The 23,733-nt window shown below is 32.5% G+C and overlaps 4 protein-coding genes across 8 annotated transcripts; 1 reads left to right on the top strand and 3 right to left on the bottom strand.

Annotated features, from left to right (window-relative positions):
- Nucleotides 1-1,409: 1,409 nt before the first annotated feature.
- C12.1 (spliceosome-associated protein CWC15) lies at nucleotides 1,410-3,346 on the bottom strand. Its single transcript, XM_070292923.1, has 3 exons — nucleotides 2,806-3,346; nucleotides 2,283-2,586; nucleotides 1,410-1,759 (listed from the first exon to the last, which is right to left on the bottom strand). Exons 1-3 carry the CDS (start codon nucleotides 2,934-2,936, stop codon nucleotides 1,517-1,519), a joined length of 678 nt encoding a protein of 225 aa, XP_070149024.1. The 5' UTR covers nucleotides 2,937-3,346; the 3' UTR covers nucleotides 1,410-1,516.
- Ziz (dedicator of cytokinesis protein Ziz) lies at nucleotides 2,794-15,685 on the top strand. 5 transcript variants are annotated; one of them, XM_070292918.1, is made up of 29 exons: nucleotides 2,794-3,347; nucleotides 3,693-3,809; nucleotides 4,076-4,254; nucleotides 4,346-4,415; nucleotides 4,567-5,007; nucleotides 5,134-5,625; nucleotides 5,760-5,926; nucleotides 6,057-6,218; nucleotides 6,329-6,408; nucleotides 6,789-7,042; nucleotides 7,134-7,375; nucleotides 7,449-7,578; nucleotides 7,797-8,168; nucleotides 8,258-8,455; nucleotides 8,601-8,747; nucleotides 8,821-9,007; nucleotides 9,097-9,132; nucleotides 9,488-9,666; nucleotides 9,821-10,032; nucleotides 10,135-10,542; nucleotides 10,665-10,965; nucleotides 11,277-11,436; nucleotides 11,609-11,769; nucleotides 11,899-12,228; nucleotides 12,341-12,482; nucleotides 12,709-12,971; nucleotides 13,112-13,469; nucleotides 13,574-13,865; nucleotides 13,941-15,685. In XM_070292918.1, exons 1-29 carry the CDS (start codon nucleotides 3,249-3,251, stop codon nucleotides 14,173-14,175), a joined length of 6,414 nt encoding a protein of 2,137 aa, XP_070149019.1. In that variant the 5' UTR covers nucleotides 2,794-3,248; the 3' UTR covers nucleotides 14,176-15,685. The 5 variants fall into 5 exon arrangements, with proteins under 5 accessions (XP_070149019.1, XP_070149018.1, XP_070149022.1 ...); XM_070292917.1 differs by having other exon boundaries at nucleotides 12,341-12,491; XM_070292922.1 differs by having other exon boundaries at nucleotides 2,795-3,347; nucleotides 7,479-7,578.
- Nucleotides 15,686-16,488: 803 nt separating this feature from the next.
- On the bottom strand, nucleotides 16,489-18,385 carry LOC138944926 (juvenile hormone acid O-methyltransferase-like). The gene is made up of 5 exons (XM_070315999.1): nucleotides 18,134-18,385; nucleotides 17,858-18,029; nucleotides 17,550-17,685; nucleotides 16,827-16,971; nucleotides 16,489-16,691 (listed from the first exon to the last, which is right to left on the bottom strand). Exons 1-5 carry the CDS (start codon nucleotides 18,315-18,317, stop codon nucleotides 16,489-16,491), a joined length of 840 nt encoding a protein of 279 aa, XP_070172100.1. The 5' UTR covers nucleotides 18,318-18,385.
- A 1,399-nt stretch (nucleotides 18,386-19,784) lies between these two features.
- On the bottom strand, nucleotides 19,785-22,779 carry LOC138944924 (juvenile hormone acid O-methyltransferase-like). The gene is made up of 5 exons (XM_070315996.1): nucleotides 22,596-22,779; nucleotides 22,320-22,491; nucleotides 21,673-21,808; nucleotides 20,125-20,269; nucleotides 19,785-19,987 (listed from the first exon to the last, which is right to left on the bottom strand). Exons 1-5 carry the CDS (start codon nucleotides 22,777-22,779, stop codon nucleotides 19,785-19,787), a joined length of 840 nt encoding a protein of 279 aa, XP_070172097.1.
- Between the last annotated feature and the right edge of the window lie 954 nt (nucleotides 22,780-23,733).

The raw sequence follows: 23,733 nt of genomic DNA, 5'->3' as shown, positions 1-23,733 counted from the left end.
AGTTTTAATATTTTGCTGTCACTGTAAATTTTCATTTTCAGATCTCTTTAAATTTTTTAGTGGAACATATCCTAACGACGTTATCACCAAATATACATGGAAATTTATTTAAAAATATGAACGCGTTTTTATCGAGAAAATAGATTTTCTAAACGTCATCGAGGGAACCAAAGGAAAATGGAATTAGAGCACAAAAGAAATTTATATTCGAATATTTTTAGATTCAACTGCCGATTTCTCTCGATGATTGGAAATTGACATCAGTTTTGCTAAATGAAATCTTTTATCATCGATTTATGTTAATTCAGATACGCTCCTCTCGAGTTCCGTTGCTTCTTTGTGGGACGACGACTGGCTGCGTTAAGTCGGTTGGCTGTCGATGTCGAGTCGGTGCCAAGAAGTCTACTGGCGATAACCAGCTGCACCGGTAGACTGCCTGCTGCCACAAGCCCCGTAGGGCCTCTGTGGGACCGGTTATACTTGACCCAGCGCGCGATTCGTTGCGCACTGTCCGACAGTCCGAGACCGGATCGCTACCGCATACACACGCCATATACATATACGTACCACACATATAACTTGAAGCATACGGATCGCTGATACGAATCAGGAACGAAATGTCGGAGTAGCGCGGAGAAAAGAGAGGGTAGAGATTGGCAGGAATCCACAGTTGAGAGATACAAAACTTTACGGATCGACAAGATGGGATTTATGCAGATGAATCGCTAAGGATATATTATTCGTTATTAACTATATATGTACCATGTGTACGGGCTCTAGATAATTACGGAAAGATCTACGGAAGCGAAAGACGGCACTCCCGCATACTCTTTCCTTTCAAGCATTTATCTGTGGAACGAACAAATCAATTTATGTTTTGTACGTTTATAGAAAACAAGGGATCTGAATAGGCCCAACACATTAATTATAATTAGAATATTTGATTTAGATAACACATTAATCTTTCACCAATAAATTTTGTTAAAATTATTTTCTTTATTATTAAATATTTTTTGTCACATATGTGTAAAATGAAATATAATAAGTAGAATAAAAAATTTTATAGTTTGGCATTTGTATATCAACAATAAAATAACATCACAGTAAAATAAAAAAGAAAAAAAAATATCCTATAAATATTTAAAATGTCTTTTTATCTAAGAAATATAGAAGACAGCAGAATAACCGTTTTATAATCTCTATATATGCAATCATATTTCGAGTTGTAGATAATGACAATAAGAAGCTAAAGATAGACTATATCTATTGTTTTAGTTGAACAATTATTTAATGTCTATATATATATATCGAAATTAATCTCTCTGACAGTCATTTTGTATTATAGTATCAATAATGGGGAATTGCGCACAAATAATTTAACTTGATCATAATCTTTTTTTTTGTTCTTTATTGTCTAGAATCAGTAATATAATGTAGAAGATGAGAAGAAATGTGCTTTTATTCAATATAATATGTATTAAAAAACCTATTTACAATGTTGATACTGATTAATAAATTATTTAACATACTTCTCCATAAATTTGCGGTGGAATTCGCTTCGCAGAGAATCATTGATAAAAATATCATGTTTCTTCTTAGGTTCGGAACGCGCACAATTTTTGAAGACAACATCATCATCCCATCGTCTTCGTACCTTCATATCCACTCTTCCACTTTGCGACGAATAATTTAACAAAGGATTTCCAGAAAGAATATTTTCCATGCGTATCCTTTCTTCTTCTTGCCGTTTTTCCATCTCCTGCAAAATTTAAAACAATACGTTTTTTTATTCTCTGCAAAATATAAATGTGAATAAAGGAATGAAACTAGTAAGTCCAAATATATTACGTTATTACCAGACTCAGCAAACATCTATTCATAAAACTAATACTTTTGGTCATTTTTTTTACTTATCTCTACAATACATTTCCTACAATCGTTCAAAAATTGCTATATATAACAAACTATGTAATTATTTTTGCAGGCTTTTTATTCCATAACTTTTAACGCATATATTTAAAATTACAGAATAAGTCTATCAAACTCTTTCTTTAGGCTTACTGTAGTTTAACTAATGTTTCATTGAATTGTATATCTAAATTGATTGATTTGCTATAAGTTTCATTTCTGCATCTTCTCAGGAGGTATAAGATATTTATAAAATAAGCAATTTATGACTCTAAGGATTCATATATTTCAACTTTTAAGATAGTTTGTGTTTTTTTACTCTTGATCGATTTTGTAAGATGTTTAATTTATAGTAGCACAGATTTTTTAAATACTTTTTTAGCTTGTTCCTCTGCTCGTTCCTTCTTAATTTTATTGAGCTGAGCCATGAGTTCATTAATGTCGTCTTCATCGCTATCAGAATCTGATTCATCGTCATCGAGTGGATCATCTGCATCTAAGCTAGCCGCAGGAACTTGATCTAGTTTCTGTCTTTTCGCATTGGACGTAGTTGATTCTCTGGAAGATTCAATGGCACGACGGCTTGATCCTTTGTCCTTTTCCACTCGTTCCTTTTCCTCTAATTCTTTCCTGAAGTCACGATTTCGCAGCTCCTCGACCGTTCCCTGTCCGTATTCTCTGCAAAAGAGAAATATTGTAAATAAAGAAAGAAAAGGAAAATTCTTGTAATCTAACCTGAAAATATTATTCGTTAACACGAGCAACTGCGGAAAGATTCTATAAGTTATCGTATATTGATATGCAACTAATATTTATTTATTACTAATATTTATACAAATTGCAAATTTCCGAAGACTTATGCTAAACTTATGATTAACCCCCGTCCCTCCCGTTTACCTGTACTTGAGCTTCGTGTGCGATGGCAAATCTCTGCTACTATATTGTTTGGAAATTGCGCTCAAGTCTTTCTCGCCTCGACCTTGACCTCCCCGGGCAGGCTCGAAAGTCGGCCTCGCCGCCGTTGTCATATTTTTGCACGATAACGTTCGAATAAAACTGCGATTCCGACACAACACTCGATCGCAGGTGCCTGCAATCAGATGTGAGCTGCTGACGCGATTGTTGGTACCGTCCTCTGCGCAACGGGGGCGACGGGAATAGCGTGATGGCCGACGGGAGTCGTTGGCGATCTTAATCGATTGTCACACACACAATAGGTCGCGGGTGATGCCCTCAATTGTTTTCCGGCGAGGCCGCGCGCGGTGACCGATGCGACCTGGCGCGACCGATCTGATCCGGGACCCGGGATCGATTGGCATCGATCAGCCCTGACGTGCGAGATGAGCGAAAGGAAGTTTACGCGCGGCCTGGGGAAACCCGGCATGGCGGCGCAGTTACGGGAAACCGTGTCGCAAGTCGTCCGCGAGAGTACAGTGCAGGTAAGATAAATCAATCTTCGATTCCTATCCCCGGAATTGGGTGTTTACCGGGCCTCACATACGCGAGAATGCTTACGACTATTGCCGGAGCGCGGGAAGCTCCCCTATCATTCAGCATAAAGTGTAAACAAGCTATTGGAGCTTTTCTAAATTTTAAGCTTTATCAATTAAATTTGTCACTTTATTTAACGACGTCCCCTTATTATATTTAATCAAATACAAGCTAGGGTTTTGTAGAGATATTTAAAAAATCATAGACTTTCTATGTTTTGATAATTGTATTATGTAATTCTTCTATCTTTAAGATTTGTATTATTGTTTTATTTATGTATTTCTTTTTCGCAGAATAAACCACACTTGGTCGAACCCATCGACTTTGAGAATTTTATCCTGAAAAATAAGACTCTGTTGCAAAATGATCCTCAGCGAGAATTACTGCTATACCCTCAGGATGATATTTCTGTGAGTTATTGCAGTCTCATACTGCTTATCTATAAACTTGTCAGCGCCATCCGTTTCATTTATAGATAAGGCACAGCAAAAATAATGAATAAGATACGTGATAAAAATATATGAAATATATGCAAAATAAATTTATTTCTAATATATATTTTTAATTTAGTTTTATAAACAGACAAAATTATCTAGTTGAAAAAATTTTAAATATTATTTTTCTTAAAAAAGTGGATAATTATGATTATTATTGTTAAATATATATTTTTCTACAGCAAGTGGTTCTTCCAAGAAGATATCGTAGCATGGTGCCGACGGCACAACATATTACAGAATGCGAAGAAGGAGTGGAAAATCTCCTGACAAAGGAATGTTTACATAGTTATACATCCAATTGGAATCTTATACATTACAAATATGCAGCATACAGTGGAACTTATCTTGAATTGCCAAGGTATATGAACCTAACGTCAAGATTAATTATGATTATTGAAAATTATCTATTGTTTTGTAAATACTTTCCTTTTTTTTTCTCAAATTTCTAGAATATCGAAAGTGGACGATCTAAAGGATGAAGTATATGAAATTGATACAGAAGTGGATCAGATAGATGAGGTAATATTCTGTTTCATTCTAAAAGATTGTAATACTAGTGATACTTTTAATGGATCTTTAGAATTTTAAATTGTTCAAATATTATGTTCCTTTGGGAGCTATATTTTTATTGCATATTTAAAACTAAGCATAGTTGTATATATTTTTGCAGGAATTGACAAAGAACGATGGTATAACGAAGGAAGACTATTTGATGAAAGGTCCTGAGATTGGTAGTACAGATAGAATGTTTGCTCACATCGGTTCGAAATCGTTCAAGAGACGTTTCTGTCATCTTAGGCAGGAGGTTGATGGCACTTATATACTCGAATTTTTCAAAGATGAGAGGAAAGGGGAGGCAAAACTGACAATAGTGATGGATTTTTGCACAGAAGTTGTTAGAAATTCGAAACGCGGGAGATATTGTTTCGAGCTACGAATGAGCGACACTCATAAATCTTATACTCTGGCTGCCGACACTGAGACCGATATGCAAGATTGGTTGTTGAAGCTCAGTTCCGTGTTACAACATTATAAACAGCAAGAAGAAAAACGTGCTGCTTCATTGGAGAGAGCTTGTAACACGCCTCCGCCATCGCCACAACCTATGCAGGTAGCGCAATCATTACTATATCTCCAAGTTATTTTAATCGATTATTAATTCTTCTAATTTTTTTTTATAAAGATCAAAAAACGGACTTTTTCAAATTTATCTAATTATTTTATATTTTGATTTTAGGTTTATGGCACATTGAAGGGCCTTGAACAAAGCATGAATCCACAACTGATAAAGTACTCCAGGGAGACTGACACCAGCATCGCTTTAGCAAGGAGAGAGAACAGAAAAAGACTATTCAGTGTGTATCCTTACATACCTCATGCCAAAATAAATACAGGGCAATCTGCTGATCACAACATAGATCCTTATAAGGAGCAGTTTGGCCATAGGATTTTTGTCAAGTGCGAGAGCCTCAAGTTTCGATTGCAAGCGCCTATCGACGAAAAGGAATCTCTGTGCCAAGTGGAACCTTATTATACAACGTTGAGTTTATTCGACGCGAGAAACGGTAGAAAACTCACAGAGAACTTTCATTTCGATATTAATCACGAAATGGTGCGGGATATGACGAAAGAATTGAGTCCTGCAGGAATCACAACGGAGACGGAAGATATTATTCTTCCTGGGGAATTGAAAAACATTCCTTCAAATTGGATCAAGTATCCGAAACAGGTATGCAATTACTTAAGTACAAGAAAAGCAGGAGAGATTGATAATTTTGCATCGTACATAATTTTACAAATATAAATACGAGATAAAGATTTATAAAAAATACTCAAAGTTTGATAAACAATTATATGTTGCAGGCCATATTCAATATCAACAATCCTCATCCAGATATATTTCTTGTTGTCAGAATAGACAAGTTACTCCAAGGGAACATATATCAGATTTCAGAACCATATTTGAGAGCTACTAAGGATCCAAGATTGGGTTTAAAGGTGCACAAACAAGCTCGAGCATGTTGTCAAAGGTAAGATTGTAAGTTTCAGATGTTTTTTTAGTATTATGCAATACAAGGCACAAATTTCTTGGTTTAAATGAGCAACTAGACAATTAAAGAAATGATTATATAAAAGACTTTGCAATCGTTTTTCTTTTAGACTGGGAAACTATAGAATGCCATTTGCATGGTCTGCAAAGCCACTGTTTAGATTGTATAGTAACGAGTTGGATACATCCTCAGACTTTCCAGCAATATATAGGCAGGAAAACAACAAAATAAAGGATGAAGAATTATTAAAACTCCTTTCAGAATATAGAAAGTATGTGTGCTCATAATTAATTAGTATTATTTAATGATATTTATATATTCTGGAGCTTTTTTAATGTGTATGCTGCAGATATAATCAGATATATCGATAAAATTTCACAGGCCTGAAAAGCTTAGCAAATTGACTGTGATACCTGGTTGGTTAAAAATCAAAATAGAATCTATTATGGACATCCCAGAAAGTGAGTTAATAATACAATGAGTGAATTTAATAATAATACAAAGTAAAATGATAACTATATTATTTAACTTATGTAATAATATAACTTTTAATATTATTAAAAAAGTTGTCTTGGTTTTTGTACGATGATTTTTGCAAAATATTTTAGAAGTATTTCAGGGTTAAAAAAAAATTTACAAATTTTGAGCTTTAAAAAATAAAAAATTTAAAGAAAAATAATTTGAATATGCAATATCTGTGTACAAAAGCCAAACGACTTCTGCATGCGATTTAATTCTTTTAAGTATAATTATTTTAGCAATCCTTGTAACAAACAAGATGATTTTTAATTCTTGAAAGAAGAAATTATAGTCTATATTTTGAACACGGTACGATTTCTAGATACATTGTCGACTTGCCTAGCGCCATTAAAGCCATTTCCGATATCTCCAACGGCAGAGCCGACGATCGAGATCGCCGAGTTCGAGAGTACTTCTGAAAAAGACGTGCATCCGTATACGACGTACATCAATCATCTCTACGTATATCCACAAACGCTTTGTTTTGACAGTCAGAAAATATTTACCCGAGCTAGGAACATAGCGTGCATCATGGAGCTCCGTGACGACGATGGCGAGAATGTCAAACCTTTACGAGTACGAATAATAAAAGATATCTCTTGCATAAGTTTAGAAGAAAATTGCGGAATCTATAAGCTCTTATTTTTCTTTTTGCTATTTGTGATAGGCAATCTATGGAAGACCCGGTACACCATTGTTATGCCTACGAGCATCATGCGCAGTTTTACATCACAACGCAGTACCTTCTTGGTATGAAGAGATCAAGATAAAGCTGCCTACAAAATTGCACGCGAAGCACCATATACTCTTTTCCTTTTACCATATAAGCTGTGATATGAACAAGAAGAAGGAGAACGGTGTTGAAAATTGTGTTGGCTATGCGTGGGCACCTTTACTGTATAAAGGAAGGTAGGCGAAATGTTTGATGAAATCAATAATTTGGAGCTAAAACTGCTGATATATTTGGCACTTTTATCTATAGACAAATACGTCTTCAAAATTCTATGTACAGACTGAACGTGGACGTAGAATCGAGTATCCAGATACTGCCTGTAGCGACGCATTTGCCACATGGATATCTTTCCATACAACCCCTTGGACTAGGGAAAGGGGTAAGAATAATATCGATCATGGGTATTATTAATTAATATCATTAAATGATCACAATGTAATAAAGCATATTGTAATTACATTTAAATAAATTAGTTGCCAAAACAGACGAGATTAAATTTAAAAACAATTACCAAATGTAATTATATTTCTAGAGACATACATATGATAAAACAAATATATTTAATTGATACAAGATGAAATTTGTATGTGTTTGTAGAATGCGGGACCGGATATCACGTGGATCGATTCTCAACGACCTATCTTCACAGTATCGTTTCAATTAATTTCAACGGTATTCACGCGAGACATTCATCTGCACAATCTGTTCATTCACGCTGAACGCATTCTGGACACGAAACCCTCAACGGTACCATCGGATTCAGAAACCTGCAAAATTTTGAAAGCAGCACATGCAGTTCAACTAGTCACTGTTATCACGTTTTTACCTACTATATTGAATCAGTTGTTCGTGTTGTTGGCATGTAATACTAGTCAGGAAATTGGATTGTACGTGATCAGAGTCTTGATACATTTCATAAACATGGTGCATGAAGCCGGGCGCAAGGAAATTCTACAAGCGTACATCAAGGTATAAGAGATTTGGATTCTTAATATTTTTAGTTAAAAATTTTGATTATTTTGTCAATTTATTCCGATTCTATTCATGTTTTTATGTAGTTCGTGTTTGTGCTGCCTCCTCTACGAAATGGCAACGTCACAGTTCACGAGCAATTGGCGAAGCATTTGCCAACTTTACTGCAACCGAGCAACACCGATTTTCTGGTGGTGAATAAGTTTATGCACCACTCGAGTTTCTTTTTTGAGATAATGATCAAAAGTATGGCGCAATATCTCCTAAGTACTGGTAGGATAAAAGTAAGTTGCGTTGGAAATTGTCTGTATCTTATATATGTGTAGATAGTTCGAAATGTCTTGCATTTGCCAAGATAAATTATTATACATTAACGTATCTATTTGTAAAAATCAATCAGTTAATGCAACCAACTAACGTATTTTTTAGATGCATAGAAACGAGCGTTTCTCGAAGAATTATCACGAAAAGATCAAGGCGTTATTGGAGGTAATTATGCCATATCTAATGACCAAATACAGAGAAATGCCAGTGGAGACACATGAATTGAACAAAAGCCTTGCACAATTCTTAAAGGTGTGTAATATCGCATACATATGTATTATATATATGTACCTTTCATACTATCTTTTAATTTTGATTATCACAGCGATGTCTTACATTTATGGATCGTGGCTTCGTATTTCGTCTCATCAATTTTTATCTGGACAACTTTTCGCCCGGTGATCAACGTACATTGCACGATTTCAAGTTCACATTTCTACAGATCATCTGCTCTCACGAACATTATGTATCATTCAACTTGCCGATGATACAGTCGCGTCTCGTTTCCAGAGGTAGGTTCTCATTGTCGCGTGTATGCAAGAATTGTGGTGAAAATGGTACTAATTTATTGTTAAACTTAATTTCGCGTATTGTTTAAAAGATGACAATGATACTGAGAGAGAACCAGAATGTGATGGTACGTTTATATTCATACATCCTCACACAAATATGTGTAGTCAATATTTTCTCATTTATAGCTACATATATATAGTTACAATGTGAGTTAGAGCATATAGTCAGTTATAGTTTAGAAACACCAGTAAAATTGAAGGATTCTCAAGTCGATGAATATATGCACTATTTATGTTTTTTTTTGCATAATATGATCGCATTTATGAAGTAAAAATCCTATATGCACTCTCTTATTTGTCTATTTTATACATGCATTTATATAATACTTAATAGTATATAAATTTCGATTGCTTTGCACAATTAAAGTGAATGTTGAAAAAGTAGATAAAACTGAAAAATTTTTCTTTGATGAACGACAGATTTAATGAATGAATATTGTCTCACGGAGGAATTCTGCAAACATCACTTCCTAGTTAGTCTTCTGATGCAAGAAGTCAGAACTTCTCTTAACGAAATTGTACAGATTCGTAAGGTGGCCATAAGCACTTTACGAGATTTAATGGCGAAGCACGAATTGGACGATAGATATCAGAACAAGGTGCGTGACTTTAAATATTTTTTAAATTTATTTAAGACAAGCCGCACGCAACACTTTTAGAAAAAAATGGTGTTGTTTAAAAAAATTGAAGAAGATTATATTTTATGTGCATTAATCTATAAGTGCTTGTTTTTCTGAATTTTGATTGTTATAGGGTCAGCTGAGTAGAATAGCATCAATCTACATACCTTGGCTCGGAATTGTATTGGAGAATTTGCATCGATTGCAATCAGTACAAGAGAGTGAGATCAAGATAGAAATGAAACAAAATAGTGCAAACAGGGTGTCAACTAGTAGTTCATTTTTGGCAACGAAGGATAGCACTAATAATTCTACGATCGCAGGCACACCCAAGTCCATTCACAGGTATTGCGCTATTCATTGATTTATTAAACAATTATATTTATTGGTTAATAATTGAAAATAAAAAAAGAGGTTTTAATGCTCTCTATTTTGCATATTGCACAGATTGACTCTTCATCTGGATACTCAGTCACCCGTAAGAACGTCTATGCATCTGCGAGACTCGACTTACTTTGCCGCTATTGCGGGTCAAGGATTAGTAAATGGGTATTCTTGCACTAGCGTTGAATCCGATACGTCGACAGTGTCTGGCGCATCTCAGTCTAACATTTCCCAGGAGACCACCATTGTTAGGGAGTTTATGGAAAACGGAACAGGCGAGAAAAAGAGACATTCGCGTACTTTGAGCGTGACACAGTCGTCGTCTAGATGTGATAAATTACAATCTTCGGAAGTGAAGGATATACTACTCTGTTTTCTGTTTATTGTCAAATATTTGGGTGATCATCAAGTGATTGCCTGGTGGCAACAATGCAGCGATACAGAAATATTGAGTTTCTTTACAGTGATCGAGTGAGTAAGAAGCAGACTAAAATAATATAGAAAAACAGAGGAATAAGACTGTTTTTGAAATAATGCAACGACATTCTCTCATTCTCAAACACGAATAACGTTGCTTTCTTTTTTATTTTTAGAATGAGCTTGCATCATTTCAAATATATTGGGAAGAGACAAATAGCCGCCAATGCTGCGAGTAACGTCGGAAAAACACGTACCGTCAAAGCAATGACTTTACCAGCTAGAATGGCACCACCGGACTTTACCACTGAAAATCCCGCCACCAGTACGCTGCAACCTCACAATACAGTTACCAGAGAAAATCTTGTTGAAAATGAAAGTGGTAAGGTGTATCAAGCTCTGCTGGAAGCAAACATGGCAACGGAAGTCGGCCTTATCGCTCTGGATTGCTTGGGGCTTTTTTGTATCCATTTTAAAGTAATTACAATTAGTAAGCTTGAAAATGCTTTATCCAATGATTTTATGTGTAAAATATGTCGCTAATTATTTTTTGGATTTTAATTGTTAGTTGTTTCTATCTGGGATAATTATATCATGCTGTTATGGCACAATTGTCAAAAACAGAAAAATCGATTGTTTTAGACTATAACGGAAAGAAATTTAAAAAAAGATAAATAAATATCTACTTTAATTAAAGAATATTAGGAAAATAAAAAAAAACTGGAGAAATATATTTATTAATTCCAGAAATTAAAATGCATTGCTCTAACACATCTCGTTTTTTGCAGGATATTCTTTTAGCGAACGAAGGTGACAATGCAGTTATGCAAAAGCTTTTCAACATTTATTTATCGTTCCTTCAAGTCGGTCAGTCGGAAACCTTATTACGTCACGTTTTCGCTGGGTTTCGAGCTTTTTTGAACAATTATTCCGTCGCGCTTTTTCAAGGTAAGCATCTTTTTTAAGCTAGAATTTTAAAAATTTTTAAAATTGAGCTTTATTTCTAATGGAAGAGAAGTAAATGCACAATTAATCTTTTTGATAAGGGATTGCATAATGGATATCTTAGAATATCATAAGATATTCATAAACAGCTTGAATAAAATCTCTCATTCTGTAGGTAATGCTGTGCTTTGCGGGCGTTTATGTTATGAGTTGTTACGTTGTTGCAACAGCAAGCTGAGTTCCATACGGCAAGAGTCTTGCGCTTTACTGTATTTGCTCATGCGAAGTAATTTTGAGTTTACTAGTCGAAAAGGGTTGACTAGAGTACATTTGCAGGTACAATACTCGAGTTTATAAGTGTTATGGCTAATTTCTTTCTTTTTATTCTATGACATATTTAAAAACTGTACAATTATGGCTAAAAATAGCATACAATAATCGATTTCCTGTCTCTTCCTTTTATAGGTGATAATTTCAGTCTCCCAAATGCTGGGAAATGTAATTGGTTTAAACAACTCGCGCTTTCAAGAATCGCTGTCGTTAATCAACAGTTATGCCTCTTCTGACAAAGTTATGAAAGGCACAGGTTTTCCAGTCGAAGTAAAAGATCTCAATAAAAGGATACGAACGGTTTTAATGGCAACCGCACAAATGCGAGAACATAATAACGATCCTGAGATGTTGGTGGATTTACAACATAGTTTGGCAAACTCGTATGCCAGTACGCCCGAATTGAGACACACCTGGTTAGAGACGATGGCCAGGAATCATGCCAGAGATGGCAACTTTTCAGAGGTATTTTTACAAATTATTATGCAAAATATAACTCTTATTAAAAAAAAGTTGTTTTGCGAGATTTTTTTGTATAATGCACATTTTAATGATACATACTTGTTTTATTTTAAAGGCTGCTTGCTGCCAATTGCATATCGCAGCGCTAATGGCTGAATATCTGAAATTGCGAAAAATTCATTCATGGGGCGCAGAGGCTTTTGATCATATTTCTGCCAACATATCAAAAGACGAGCGGAATCTTAAGCTCGATGCTGGTGAGATTTGTATGTTTGCTTTATTGTATATCGTTTTTATTGTCTGTGTTGTGTAACACTTGTATTGTATTATACTAGAGTAATTTAATAAATAAGATAACATTAGCAACTGTATGCACATAGCATGTCTTGTTACCTTATTTATTGAATTGCACTTATACATGAACATGTAGATTGAAAATCAAGAGAATAATCATATGAGAGACATTAATATATTTTTTTGTAGGCGTTCAAGATATTCACTATAATGAAAATCTCCTTCTCGAGCAATTAGAAATTTGTGCTGACACTTTGGAGAAAGCCGAGCGTTTCGAATTGCTCGGATATTTATATCGCTTGATAGTTCCTATGTACGAAGAGAGAAGAAACTACGAGGCTTTGGCAAATTCCTATTCGCACTTGGCGCAAGCCTATAATAAAATCGTGGAAGTCACACGATCTGGCAAGAGATTACTTGGAAGATTTTACAGAGTGGCGTTCTTTGGCATGGTGAGAAACATATACTTAGTTAATAATTATATACTTAATTATATACTTATATATAATTCAAAAGTTTGATATGTATATGTGAAGATACAATTTGACTTGTTGTCTAAGAGATATGAGATGTTCACATATATTATATCTAGGCATATTTTGAGGAGGAGAATGGTCAAGAATATATTTACAAGGAACCCAAAGTGACATCATTATCCGAGATATCGGAACGATTGTTGCGCTTATACAGCGAAAAATTCGGATCTGAGAATGTTAAGATGATAATGGATTCTGTGCCGGTGGACATAAGCGAGTTAGATCCCAAGATATCATACATTCAGGTGACGCACGTAACCCCGTACTTCGAGAAGCCCGAGTTGGAAGTACGACAAACCGAGTTCGAACAAAATCACAATGTATCATGCTTCATGTTCGAGACACCGTTTACTAAGGAGGGCAAAGCGAGGGGCAATCCGGAAGATCAATGGAAACGCAGAACTATTCTCACAAGTACAAGCGATTATCAAATAATTTGAATCATTTATACACTTATCTGAGATTTTACTTCGCCTTGAAAAAGAGAATATTTAAAGATTTATTGTTTGCTTTCATAGCACAATATGTTTTTCCGTATATAAAAAAACGTATTGGAATTGCCAAGAAACGGATAGTGGAATTGAGTCCCATCGAAGTTGCTTTGGACGAAATGAGGCAACGTGTTCAGGAATTGGAAGACGTAGCTTTGATCGGACCGACAGATTTAAAGAAACTACAGTTACGTCTCCAGGGTAGTATTTGCGTAACGGTGAACGCCGGTCCTCTGGCCTATGCCTCCGCGTTTCTGAATCCCGCCTTATCTCCGCAATATTCTGATGACAAAGTGGAGGAGTTGAAGGATGTTTTTAGGTATGTTTTATCCTTATCTCGTGCATGCGATATGTCAAAAAGTTAATGGTTTATAATTGCATTGCGATTTTTCAGGGAGTTTGTCAAGATATGTTACACAGCGTTACAAATTAATAGCAAGCTGATCACGTCAGACCAGTACGAGTATCAAGAGGTGTTACGCGAGAATTATCAGAAATTGTGTCAGAGCTTATCGTCCTTACTTGGGGAACCGATATGGCCGGATGAGCAAGTAGGAAACTTCAAACGCAACAGCGCTGCTTTATTCAGTGCCATCAGCGGCGCCAACAATCATACCAGTACAGCCTAAGTCAATAATCTTAGATTATTTATCTAATAGGCTTAGGATTTATGTATCCCTTTCTAACATAATGTCTACTCTTTCAAGCACAAAACTCGTGACAGTTACTTGTAAATTGACGTATTGTATTTATTTTTTTTGTTGTTACATTATTCACACAAATCTATGATTAAGTATTCATATTTTGCAACATTTGGCCTAATAGAAAAGAACTTTTTAATTACTGCCAGATATTTTGAACAAAGCATTTACGAACATTGTAGAAAGATCCTGATTAGAGAATTTCGAAGATGGATTGTAGTACTTTGTAATCGTTGAATCAAGAATTTGACAAAGCCAGCGAAGAAAACTACTACTTCTTAAAGTTTATTGAGTTGATATAGTCCGATAAGTTGCGTTTTAACTAATAGAATATAACCCTTCAGGGCATTTATAATCTATAGCGAGTAAAAATGTACTCTAGTACATATCTCAGTTTTTCACTGTGAATAATGTTAGTCCCTAATATATATTTATGATGTCTGTGTAATCAATTTTGTAAGGATTTTTTATCCTTATTTCTTTATCACAATTTAAAAAACTATAGCCTAAGAGCAGAAATAGTTTAATGGAAAAAACAAAAAAAGCAAGTTATATTATTTGAAGAGTGAATTTTTCATTGTATCTTGATTAAATTATTTTTAATTGTTTACTTGGAAGATTATTTTATCATTGATGTATCAAATTTATAGCATATACATAATCATGAAAAATATGAATAAATTTTTTCATCCAGTACGTGTTATAATATGTATAGTATATTAATAATTTTTAACATATTAAGATATTTTATGTAAAAATCGACTTTTGTACATATCTATTTTTAAAATTCTTTTTGCATGCATATATAAGTGTTGTTACGTAATCGGCTGTTTTAGAAATAACGCAAAGGGAAAGTACAGATTCTTTAATATAGATTGTCAGAAATATTTTTTACTACATGTTATATGAATTTACATAATGCGCTTGCATTATTGGTAGTTCAAAGACGGATCTTTCTTTTTGGCATATGGATCGAACAACTAACTAAGCCAATTATAACGCTTTACAAGAACTGAAATAAAAGTTCATTTATACTATGAAGAGAGGTGGAGACTGTAGCATCCAACTGGCTACGCTTTATGTACATGAAAACAAGTCCGACCACTTTGATACCTTGCAAATGCGCACATAAGTAATGTTATATATTTATAATTATTTGCGAAAAAGCGTGACATAAAATTTTATAAACTGAGAATGTGAGAGAAAGAGAGAAGGTACATATGGGTAAATTCATTTATTATCCGCAAAGTCATCGGTGCGGATATCGTAGACTTGAAATAAGCTTTAACAAGAAATGTTGAAATATATGTAATAACAGAGAAAAATGTGTTTTGAATATGTTTTAAACAAATTATGTTTTAGATCCTTTCTTAACTGAATATGCAACAAATATGTATGCGTAAATTATGCATACAAAAGACTGTAATGTCTGAATTGAGAGAGAGATTGTTTATTTTAATTTTTAAGACTATTTTTATTTTTATTTTGAATGTTTTATTGTGTATAAAACATTTGTGCTATGCTTACAATTCGTAAACGAGATTTTGGATTTCTTCATTCTCCAAAATATTATAACTAGATTACACACATTACCGAAATTCACATATAATTTATTTTGAATAGAATTCTTTTCTATCTTACACAGAATTACATTGCTGAAATTTTATAAGTTACACATTTTTATAATTTTGTGTATTACATTAATAAAATTAAAAACTATATTAAAAAGATTATCGAATTGATTAATCATATTACGCAATAAATAAATGATTGATTGATGTCTCGTATTTATGGATTAGGCATTTTTGAATCGAATATTTAAGCATTCGCAGGTGGAAAATCGATATCAATTTATTAACACGCGATTTTCACCTATAGAAAATTTGATGTTTTAGATTGATCATTTCGAAATATTTCATATCTTATATCAACTGTTATCATAGATAACAGTTTATTTGATCAATCTCTTAATCGTATTCTCGATTATGCATGAAATTTAGCGTGATTTGAATGATCTTTGACCATTCGATTGCAATTATATTTTAAATAATATTTTTTTTTAATGCAATAGATTCGGGGAAGAGTGATAAATTTTGCTAATGTATAAATCATTTCGTAATGTCAATTATATAATAAACGAAAATAAATATTCTTCTCAAGTGTTTTAAAGTTTGCTCGCAATAGAGGAAGGAAAGACAAACAATCTGCCTCTTCGCTATAAATTAATATATGCTGATACAATTATGAACACTTTTGTGCATAAACTACTAGTGCAGTGTAATAAAAAGGAATATCATCATGTAGCTTATAATCACTTTGTCTATCTTTGTATTCTTTAACTTTTTTTTCGTCGAACTTACGTGCAAACTCATTCATGAATTCCTCCCTTAGATTATGCGGCATCTTATCCAAAAATGCAAAAGTGTACTGTGAAGTAATCATGGCTGTAGAAATAAGTAATATAGTTAAAAAAATATAAATTGAAAAAATTAATTAATATAAACAAAATTATGTTACAAATAATAATCTCGTCTAGAATTTAATTTTTGCATGCGTATATATGTAGAGAAAATACTTACATAGAAACTGTTGTGTATTTAGAAATGAGCTCATGTTTCGATCACTGCAATGATGAACTTGAAATCCGATATCTTCAAGTACTTCTTTTAGCTCTTCGTGAGGTCGAGTTGAATAATGAAATGATCCAACATATTTCTGTTTGTCCTGTATTAAATTTAATTAAAAATTTATAGATGAAGTATATCAAAGTGATATTTGTAATATAAATAATAAATGTGCGATATATACATATAAATAAATTTAAAATTAGGATGAAACAATAAAGTTTCTTATGAAAGAAATTTCGCTAATAGCTCGGTTTTTTTTTATTTACTTTGTAACGGCACTGAAGATGATCAAAAACATGATCAAAATATACGCTTGTTACTATTAAATCTTTCGCTATTTTGTTGTGTTAATATAATTTGATTATAATAAAATTTGCGTACAAATTACCGCGCTAGCTCTTAATTACATTCTCTTAGCTTCGTAATATATATGCAATATATAAATAAAGACAGCAATTTTATATTGAAATTACATCGAAAACATTGCGGGAACGGCTAACAGTCACGATATCAATATTTTCATGGATTGATCAGTGAATAAGATAATAAATTATATGCAGAAATTGTAAATATCAGTAGATTTTTAAAATTAATAGAAACGAAGTTCTTTCACACACACGAAAATTATTTTACAATTTTTTTCTTATACTGCATCTTTGATGTAATAATATTTACCCCCATATACGCTGCATACCGTATATCTTTCGCCATAGCTTCCAAAGATTCAAATACGATTGCGGCACGCGCTATGCTTAATATAAGCATAGTTTTACCAGGTCGAAGCATATGATAAATATTCCGAAACGTTTGGCTATTAAATAACAATGCTAAATATTAATTATAATTTTGGAAATATACATTTATCAGGATATTTTTTCAACACATAGTTATGTAAAAATACATTGTTAAAGATGTATAAAATGTATAAAAGTTATTATTTACAAAATCAAATTAATTTATGCTCATTTAATAATTTTTCTTACTGAACGTCATTGCACCACTGCAAGGCGTGAAAAGAAAAAATGTGATCAAATTCTGAAATATATTTCTCGGGCAACTTTTTAGTTTGAATATCCAGTGCTTCGAATTTGAGTCGTTCTTTATCACCGTATGTTTTGTTGGCATATTCAACTACTTCTTCCATAATATCTGTACCTTTATAATACATAATTATTGTATCAACTAATGATAATTTACATCACATAGTGCACGCGTCTGCGTGAGCCATTATATTCTTATAATTTATTATTTTTACTTACCAATCATTGTTACATTTGGATCAAGAAACGGAAGAAGAATATCGTTTGTTATATCGCCGGGTCCACAACCGACATCCATACATTTTCCAGATATATTTTTTAGATCTTTGTCGAACTCATTGAGTAGCAATGATATATTGTCTCTGCATAAACTATCACATAATACATATTGTGCTGGTTCCATGATTTCACGATGTCACTCAAATGACGTGGATATTTAGTTAACAGAGGATATTAATCGCTTTCCTTATAATATCGAGTGTGTATGGTGTGCAGTGTCTTTACGATTATTTCAGGTCACGTCTACCTATAATCTGAATTTTGTTCGCGTCCTTATAGATATAGTATATCTAACTCAAGTGTTGAGGAGTGGGGATCGTCAAAAAATAGGCAGAGATGGTCTTCTATCCTTTACTAACTTCTATACATATTGGATAGAGTAGTTTTATATAAGTCTGACGTAAACACGTGAGATAACAAAAAAAGCATTGTGTGATCTTAGTCTCCTTTCTGTTTAGACTATCGAATATCTTTATTTTTGATAGTATAATTATTTATAAAGTTGATTTTTGATAAGTATAAATAGTATTTAAAAACAAGAAAGAGTATCTAATAGAGATGATGGAGTTTGCATCTCTTCTTATTGCGATATACAATCAGCCCAGATAGCACATAACACTAAAAAATAACGAAAAGATGTTTTTCCTAAGATATTAATACGACAAAGTGAAAAGATGTCTGTAAAACGTTTTTTCGTTTTGCCGAAAAAGATAATATAAAACGGATATGCAACGAAGACGTGTGCGTAATTATGTATACTAGAGACCGTGATACCTGAGTTGGAGACACTTTCTATTTTAATTTTTAAAATTTTATTTTGATCTTTATTTCAAATGTTTCATTGTGTATGAAACATTTGTGCTATGCTTACGGTGGATGAGATTCTGGATTTCTACATTCTCAGAAATATTATAGTTAAATTAAAAATATTTACACACATTACCGAAATCCACATATAATTTATTATGAATACAATTCTTTTCTATCTTACACAGAATTACGTTGCTGAAATTTTATAAGTTACACATTTTTATAATTTTGTGTATTACATTAATAAAATTAAAAACTATATTAAAAAGATTATCGAATTGATTAATCATATTACGCAATAAATAAATGATTGATTGATGTCTCGTATTTATAGATTAGGCATTTTTGAATCGAATATTTAAGCATTCGCAGGTGGAAAATCGATATCAATTTATTAACACGCGATCTTCACCTATAGAAAATTTGATGTTTTAGATTGATCGTTTCGAAATATTTCATATCTTATATCAACTGTTATCATAGATAACAGTTTATTTGATCAATCTCTTAATCGTATTCTCGATTATGCATGAAATTTAGCGTGATTTGAATTATCTTTGACCATTCGATTGCGATTATATTTTAAATAATATTTTTTTTTAATGCAATAGATTCGGGGAAGAGTGATAAATTTTGCTAATGTATAAATCATTTCGTAATGTCAATTATATAATAAACGAAGATAAATATTCTTCTCAAGTGTTTTAAAGTTTGCTCGCAATAGAGGAAGGAAAGACAAACAATCTGCCTCTTCCCTATAAATTAATATATGCTGATACAATTATGAACACTTTTGTGCATAAGCTACTAGTACAGTGTAATAAAAAGGAATATCATCATGTAGCTTATAATCACTTTGTCTATCTTTGTATTCTTTAACTTTTTTTTCGTCGAACCTACGTGCAAACTCATTCATGAATTCTTCCCTTAGATTATGCGGCATCTTATCCAAAAATGCAAAAGTGTGCTGTGAAGCAACCATGGCTGTCGAAATAAACAATATAGTTAAAAAATTGTAATTAAAAGAAGAACAGTAGTATAAAATAAAAAACATTCATGGTACAGATAATAATCACGTTTCGAATTTAATTTTTGCATGCATATGGAGAGAAAATACTTACATATAAACTTTTGTGTATTCAGAAATGAGCTCTTGTTTCGATGACTGCAATGATGTACTTGAAATCCGATATCTTCAAGTACTTCTTTTAATTCTTCGTAAGGTCGGGTTGAATAATGAAATGATCCAACATATTTCTGTTTGTTCTGTACAAATTAAATTTAATTAAAAATTTATATATAAGAAATATATTAAAGTGATATTTTTAATACAAATAATAAGTGTACGATATATAAATATAAATAAATTTAAAATTAGGATAAAACAATAAAGATTCTTACGAAAGAAATTTATTTAGTAAGTAAATAAAGAGCAGGTCGGTTTCTATTTTTTATTTACTTTGTAACGGTACTGAGGATGATCTAAAACATTATCCAAAGGTATTATCATTACGCTTGTTACTATTAAATCTTTCGCTACTGTTATGTTAATATAATTTAATTATAATAATATTTGCATTATCGCGATGACTCTTATATGCCTTCTTTTACCTTCGTATGATATATATAAATAAAGAAAGCAATTTTAAAAATTACGTCAGGAACATTGCGAACTGCTATATTTAACAGAAGCGATATCAATATTTTCATGGATTGATCAGTGAATAAGATAATAAATTATATCCAGAAATTATAGGTATTAGTAAATTAGAATTTAAGGGGGGTTTCTACTTTGTTAGCATTGCAAAATAGGCAATTTTTCGAAATTTTTAGGAAAGGAACTATTAAAAATAGAATGATAAATTTTGATATCCACAAAAATATATCTGTATTGAATAAAAAAAAAATCACCAAGGTATTTGGAGCCCTGGGGAGGGGGGGGGGGAGAGGGAGGAAGCGGATCAAGCAGCCCGGTGAGATGAGTGTGTCGGTTCAATTTCGAGAACCTTCAAAAATTATCTGAAACAAAAAAATCGACAAGTTTTATAATCTGTAGATGTTTGCGCATAAAATAGATTGGAATAAAAAAAATATAAAAAATTTTGAGTGAGTTATGATTACCCAAAAGAAGAAAAATTTTTCCATAAAAAATGGCTGCCTTTGAGTAAACCACAACACACTCAAAATTTTTTACATTTTTTTTACTTTAGTCTATTTTATGCGCAAACATCTATAGATTATAAAACTGGTCGATTTTGTTGTTTCAGATAATTCTTGGAGATTTTGGAAATTCCACCGTCACTCATCTCACCGGGCTGCTTGATCCGTCTCCTCGCCTCCCCCCCCCCTCCCCCTCTCTCCCCCCGCCGCCCAGCATCAAATACCATAGCGATTTTTTTTTATTCGATAAAGATATATTTTCGTGGGTACCAAAGCTTATCATTCTATCTTTATTAGTTCCTTTTCTAAAAATTTCGAAAACTTGTTTATCTGTCAATGCTAACAAAGTAGAAACCCCCCTTAAAGTAATCTTATCTCTTATGTTAGCCACCTACACGTATATACTTGACGGATTTTTAAAATTAATAAAAAAACGAAGTTCTTTCACACACGCGAAAATTATTCTACAATTTTTTTCTTATACAGCATCTTGATGTAATAATATTTACCCCCATATACGCTGCATATTGTGTATCTTGAGCCATAATTTCCAACGATTCAAATAAGGTTGCATGATGCGCTATGCTTAATATAAGCATAGTTTTACCAGGTCGCAGCATATGATAAATATTCCGAAACGTTTGGCTATTAAATAACGATGCTGAATATTAATTATTATTTTAGAAATATACATCTATTAGGATATTCTTTCAAAACATAATTATGTAAAAATACATTGTTAAAGACATATATAAAAGCTATTCTTTACGAAAAAAAATTAATATGAATATAAATATAAGCTTCTCAAGATTAAACTAAAATTAAAATTCAAGGTAAAGGCAATTGGACCATGTTTGCTAACCGGACAAAAACCCACGACCGTTAATCTTTATTTATTAATTTCTATTTGCGACCATGTTTACTAACCGAATAAGACATACGACTGTTAACCTTTGTCATAAGCTAACTTTAATTGTTTTGCGCTAAAAGATAGAGTCGAAACGTCCGGTTTTTGTATACTTTATTTCTATAGAGATTGATATCACAGAATAAAGCCTGTTGCGCTTCATTTACCGTGCTTGGCTCCGATTGCCTTTATCTTGAATTTTAAGTATAGAACAAAATTAATCTACGATTATTTAATAATTTTTCTTACTGAACGTCATTGCACCAATGCAAAGCATGAAAAGAAAAAATGTGATCAAATTCTGAGATGTATTTCACGGGCAACTTTTTAGTTTGAATATCCAGCGCTTCGAATTTGAGTCGTTCTTTATCACCGTATGTTTTGTTGGCGTATTCAACTATTTCTTCCATAATATCTGTACCTTTATAATACAAAATTATTGTATCAACTAACGATAATTTACATCACATAGTGCACGCGTTTGCGTGAGCTATTATATTCTTATAATTTATTATTTTTACTTACCAATCATTGTTACATTTGGTTTAAGAAACGGAAGAAGGATATCGTTTGTTATATCCCCGGGTCCACAACCGACATCCATACATTTTCCAGATATATTTTTTAGATCTTTGTCGAACTCATTGAGTAGCAATGATATATTGTCTCTGCATACACTATCACATAATACATATTGTGCTGGTTCCATGATTTCACGATGTCACTCAAATGACGAGGATATTTAGTTAACAGAGGATATTAATCGCTTCCCTTATAATATCGAGTGTGTATGGTGTGCAGTGTCTTTACGATTATTTCAGGTCACGTCTACCTATAATCTGAATTTTGTTCGCGTCCTTATAGATATAATATATCTAGCTCAAGTGTTGAGGAGTAGGGATCGTCAAAAAATAGGCAGAGATGGTCTTCTATTCTTTACTAACTTCTATACATATTGGAAAGAGTAGTTTTATAAAAGTCTGACGTAAACATGTGAGATAACAAAAAAAACATTGCGTGATCTTAGTCTCCTTCCTGTTAAACTATCGAAAATCTTTATTTTTGATAGTATAATTATTTGTAAAGTTGATTTTTGATAAGTATAAATAGTATTTAAAAACAAGAAAGAGTATCTAATAGAGATGATGGAGTTTGATGGATATTATTTCGACAAAGTGAAAAGATGTCTGTAAAACGTTTTTTCGTTTTGCCGATGAAGACAACATAAAACGGATATGCAACGAAGACGTGTGTGTAATTATGTATACTAGAGACCGCGATACCTGAGTTGGAGACACTTTCTATTTTAATTTTTAAAATTTTATTTTGATCTTTATTTCAAATGTTTCATTGTGTATAAAACATTTGTGCTATGCTTACGGTGGACGAGATTCTGGATTTCTACATTCTCAAAAATATTATAATTAAATTAAAAATATTTATACACATTACCGAAATCCACATATAATTTATTATGAATAGAATTCTTTTCTATCTTACACAGAATTACATTGCTGAAATTGTATAAGTTACACATTTTTATAATTTGTAGATTATATTAATAAATTGAAAACTATATTAAAAAGATCATCGAATTAATTAATCGTATAATGCAATAAATGATTAATGATGTCTTGTATTTTTGGGTTAGGCGTTTTTGCAT

This window comes from Polyergus mexicanus, unplaced genomic scaffold (assembly GCF_030449975.1).
Source record: "Polyergus mexicanus isolate NDT 795.1 unplaced genomic scaffold, iyPolMexi1.0 SCAF_3, whole genome shotgun sequence".
Lineage (NCBI taxonomy): Eukaryota > Metazoa > Arthropoda > Insecta > Hymenoptera > Formicidae > Polyergus > Polyergus mexicanus.
Note: the sequence above shows the minus strand (reverse complement) of the source record. Positions and strands in the feature narration are given on the sequence as shown.

Excerpts from the sequence above, each read along its gene's own strand:
- C12.1 (XM_070292923.1), bottom strand. The coding sequence starts at position 2,936 with ATGACAACGGCGGCGAGGCCGACTTTCGAGCCTGCCCGGGGAGGTCAA. Across the intron at positions 2,587-2,805 it reads CACACGAAGCTCAAGTACAG|AGAATACGGACAGGGAACGG; the intron begins GTAAACGGGAGG and ends TCTCTTTTGCAG. Across the intron at positions 1,760-2,282 it reads CAGAGGAACAAGCTAAAAAA|GAGATGGAAAAACGGCAAGA; the intron begins GTATTTAAAAAA and ends TAAATTTTGCAG.
- Ziz (XM_070292917.1), top strand. The coding sequence starts at position 3,249 with ATGAGCGAAAGGAAGTTTACGCGCGGCCTGGGGAAACCCGGCATGGCG. Across the intron at positions 8,456-8,600 it reads TAAGTACTGGTAGGATAAAA|ATGCATAGAAACGAGCGTTT; the intron begins GTAAGTTGCGTT and ends CGTATTTTTTAG. Across the intron at positions 12,229-12,340 it reads GAGATGGCAACTTTTCAGAG|GCTGCTTGCTGCCAATTGCA; the intron begins GTATTTTTACAA and ends TTTATTTTAAAG.
- LOC138944926 (XM_070315999.1), bottom strand. The coding sequence starts at position 18,317 with ATGGAACCAGCACAATATGTATTATGTGATAGTTTATGCAGAGACAAT. Across the intron at positions 17,686-17,857 it reads CAGTGGTGCAATGACGTTCA|CCAAACGTTTCGGAATATTT; the intron begins GTAAGAAAAATT and ends GTTATTTAATAG. Across the intron at positions 16,972-17,549 it reads GGTATGCAGCGTATATGGGG|GACAAACAGAAATATGTTGG; the intron begins GTAAATATTATT and ends AATTTAATACAG.
- LOC138944924 (XM_070315996.1), bottom strand. The coding sequence starts at position 22,779 with ATGGAACCAGCACAATATGTATTATGTGATAGTGTATGCAGAGACAAT. Across the intron at positions 22,492-22,595 it reads ACCAAATGTAACAATGATTG|GTACAGATATTATGGAAGAA; the intron begins GTAAGTAAAAAT and ends TGTATTATAAAG. Across the intron at positions 20,270-21,672 it reads AATATGCAGCGTATATGGGG|AACAAACAGAAATATGTTGG; the intron begins GTAAATATTATT and ends TAATTTGTACAG.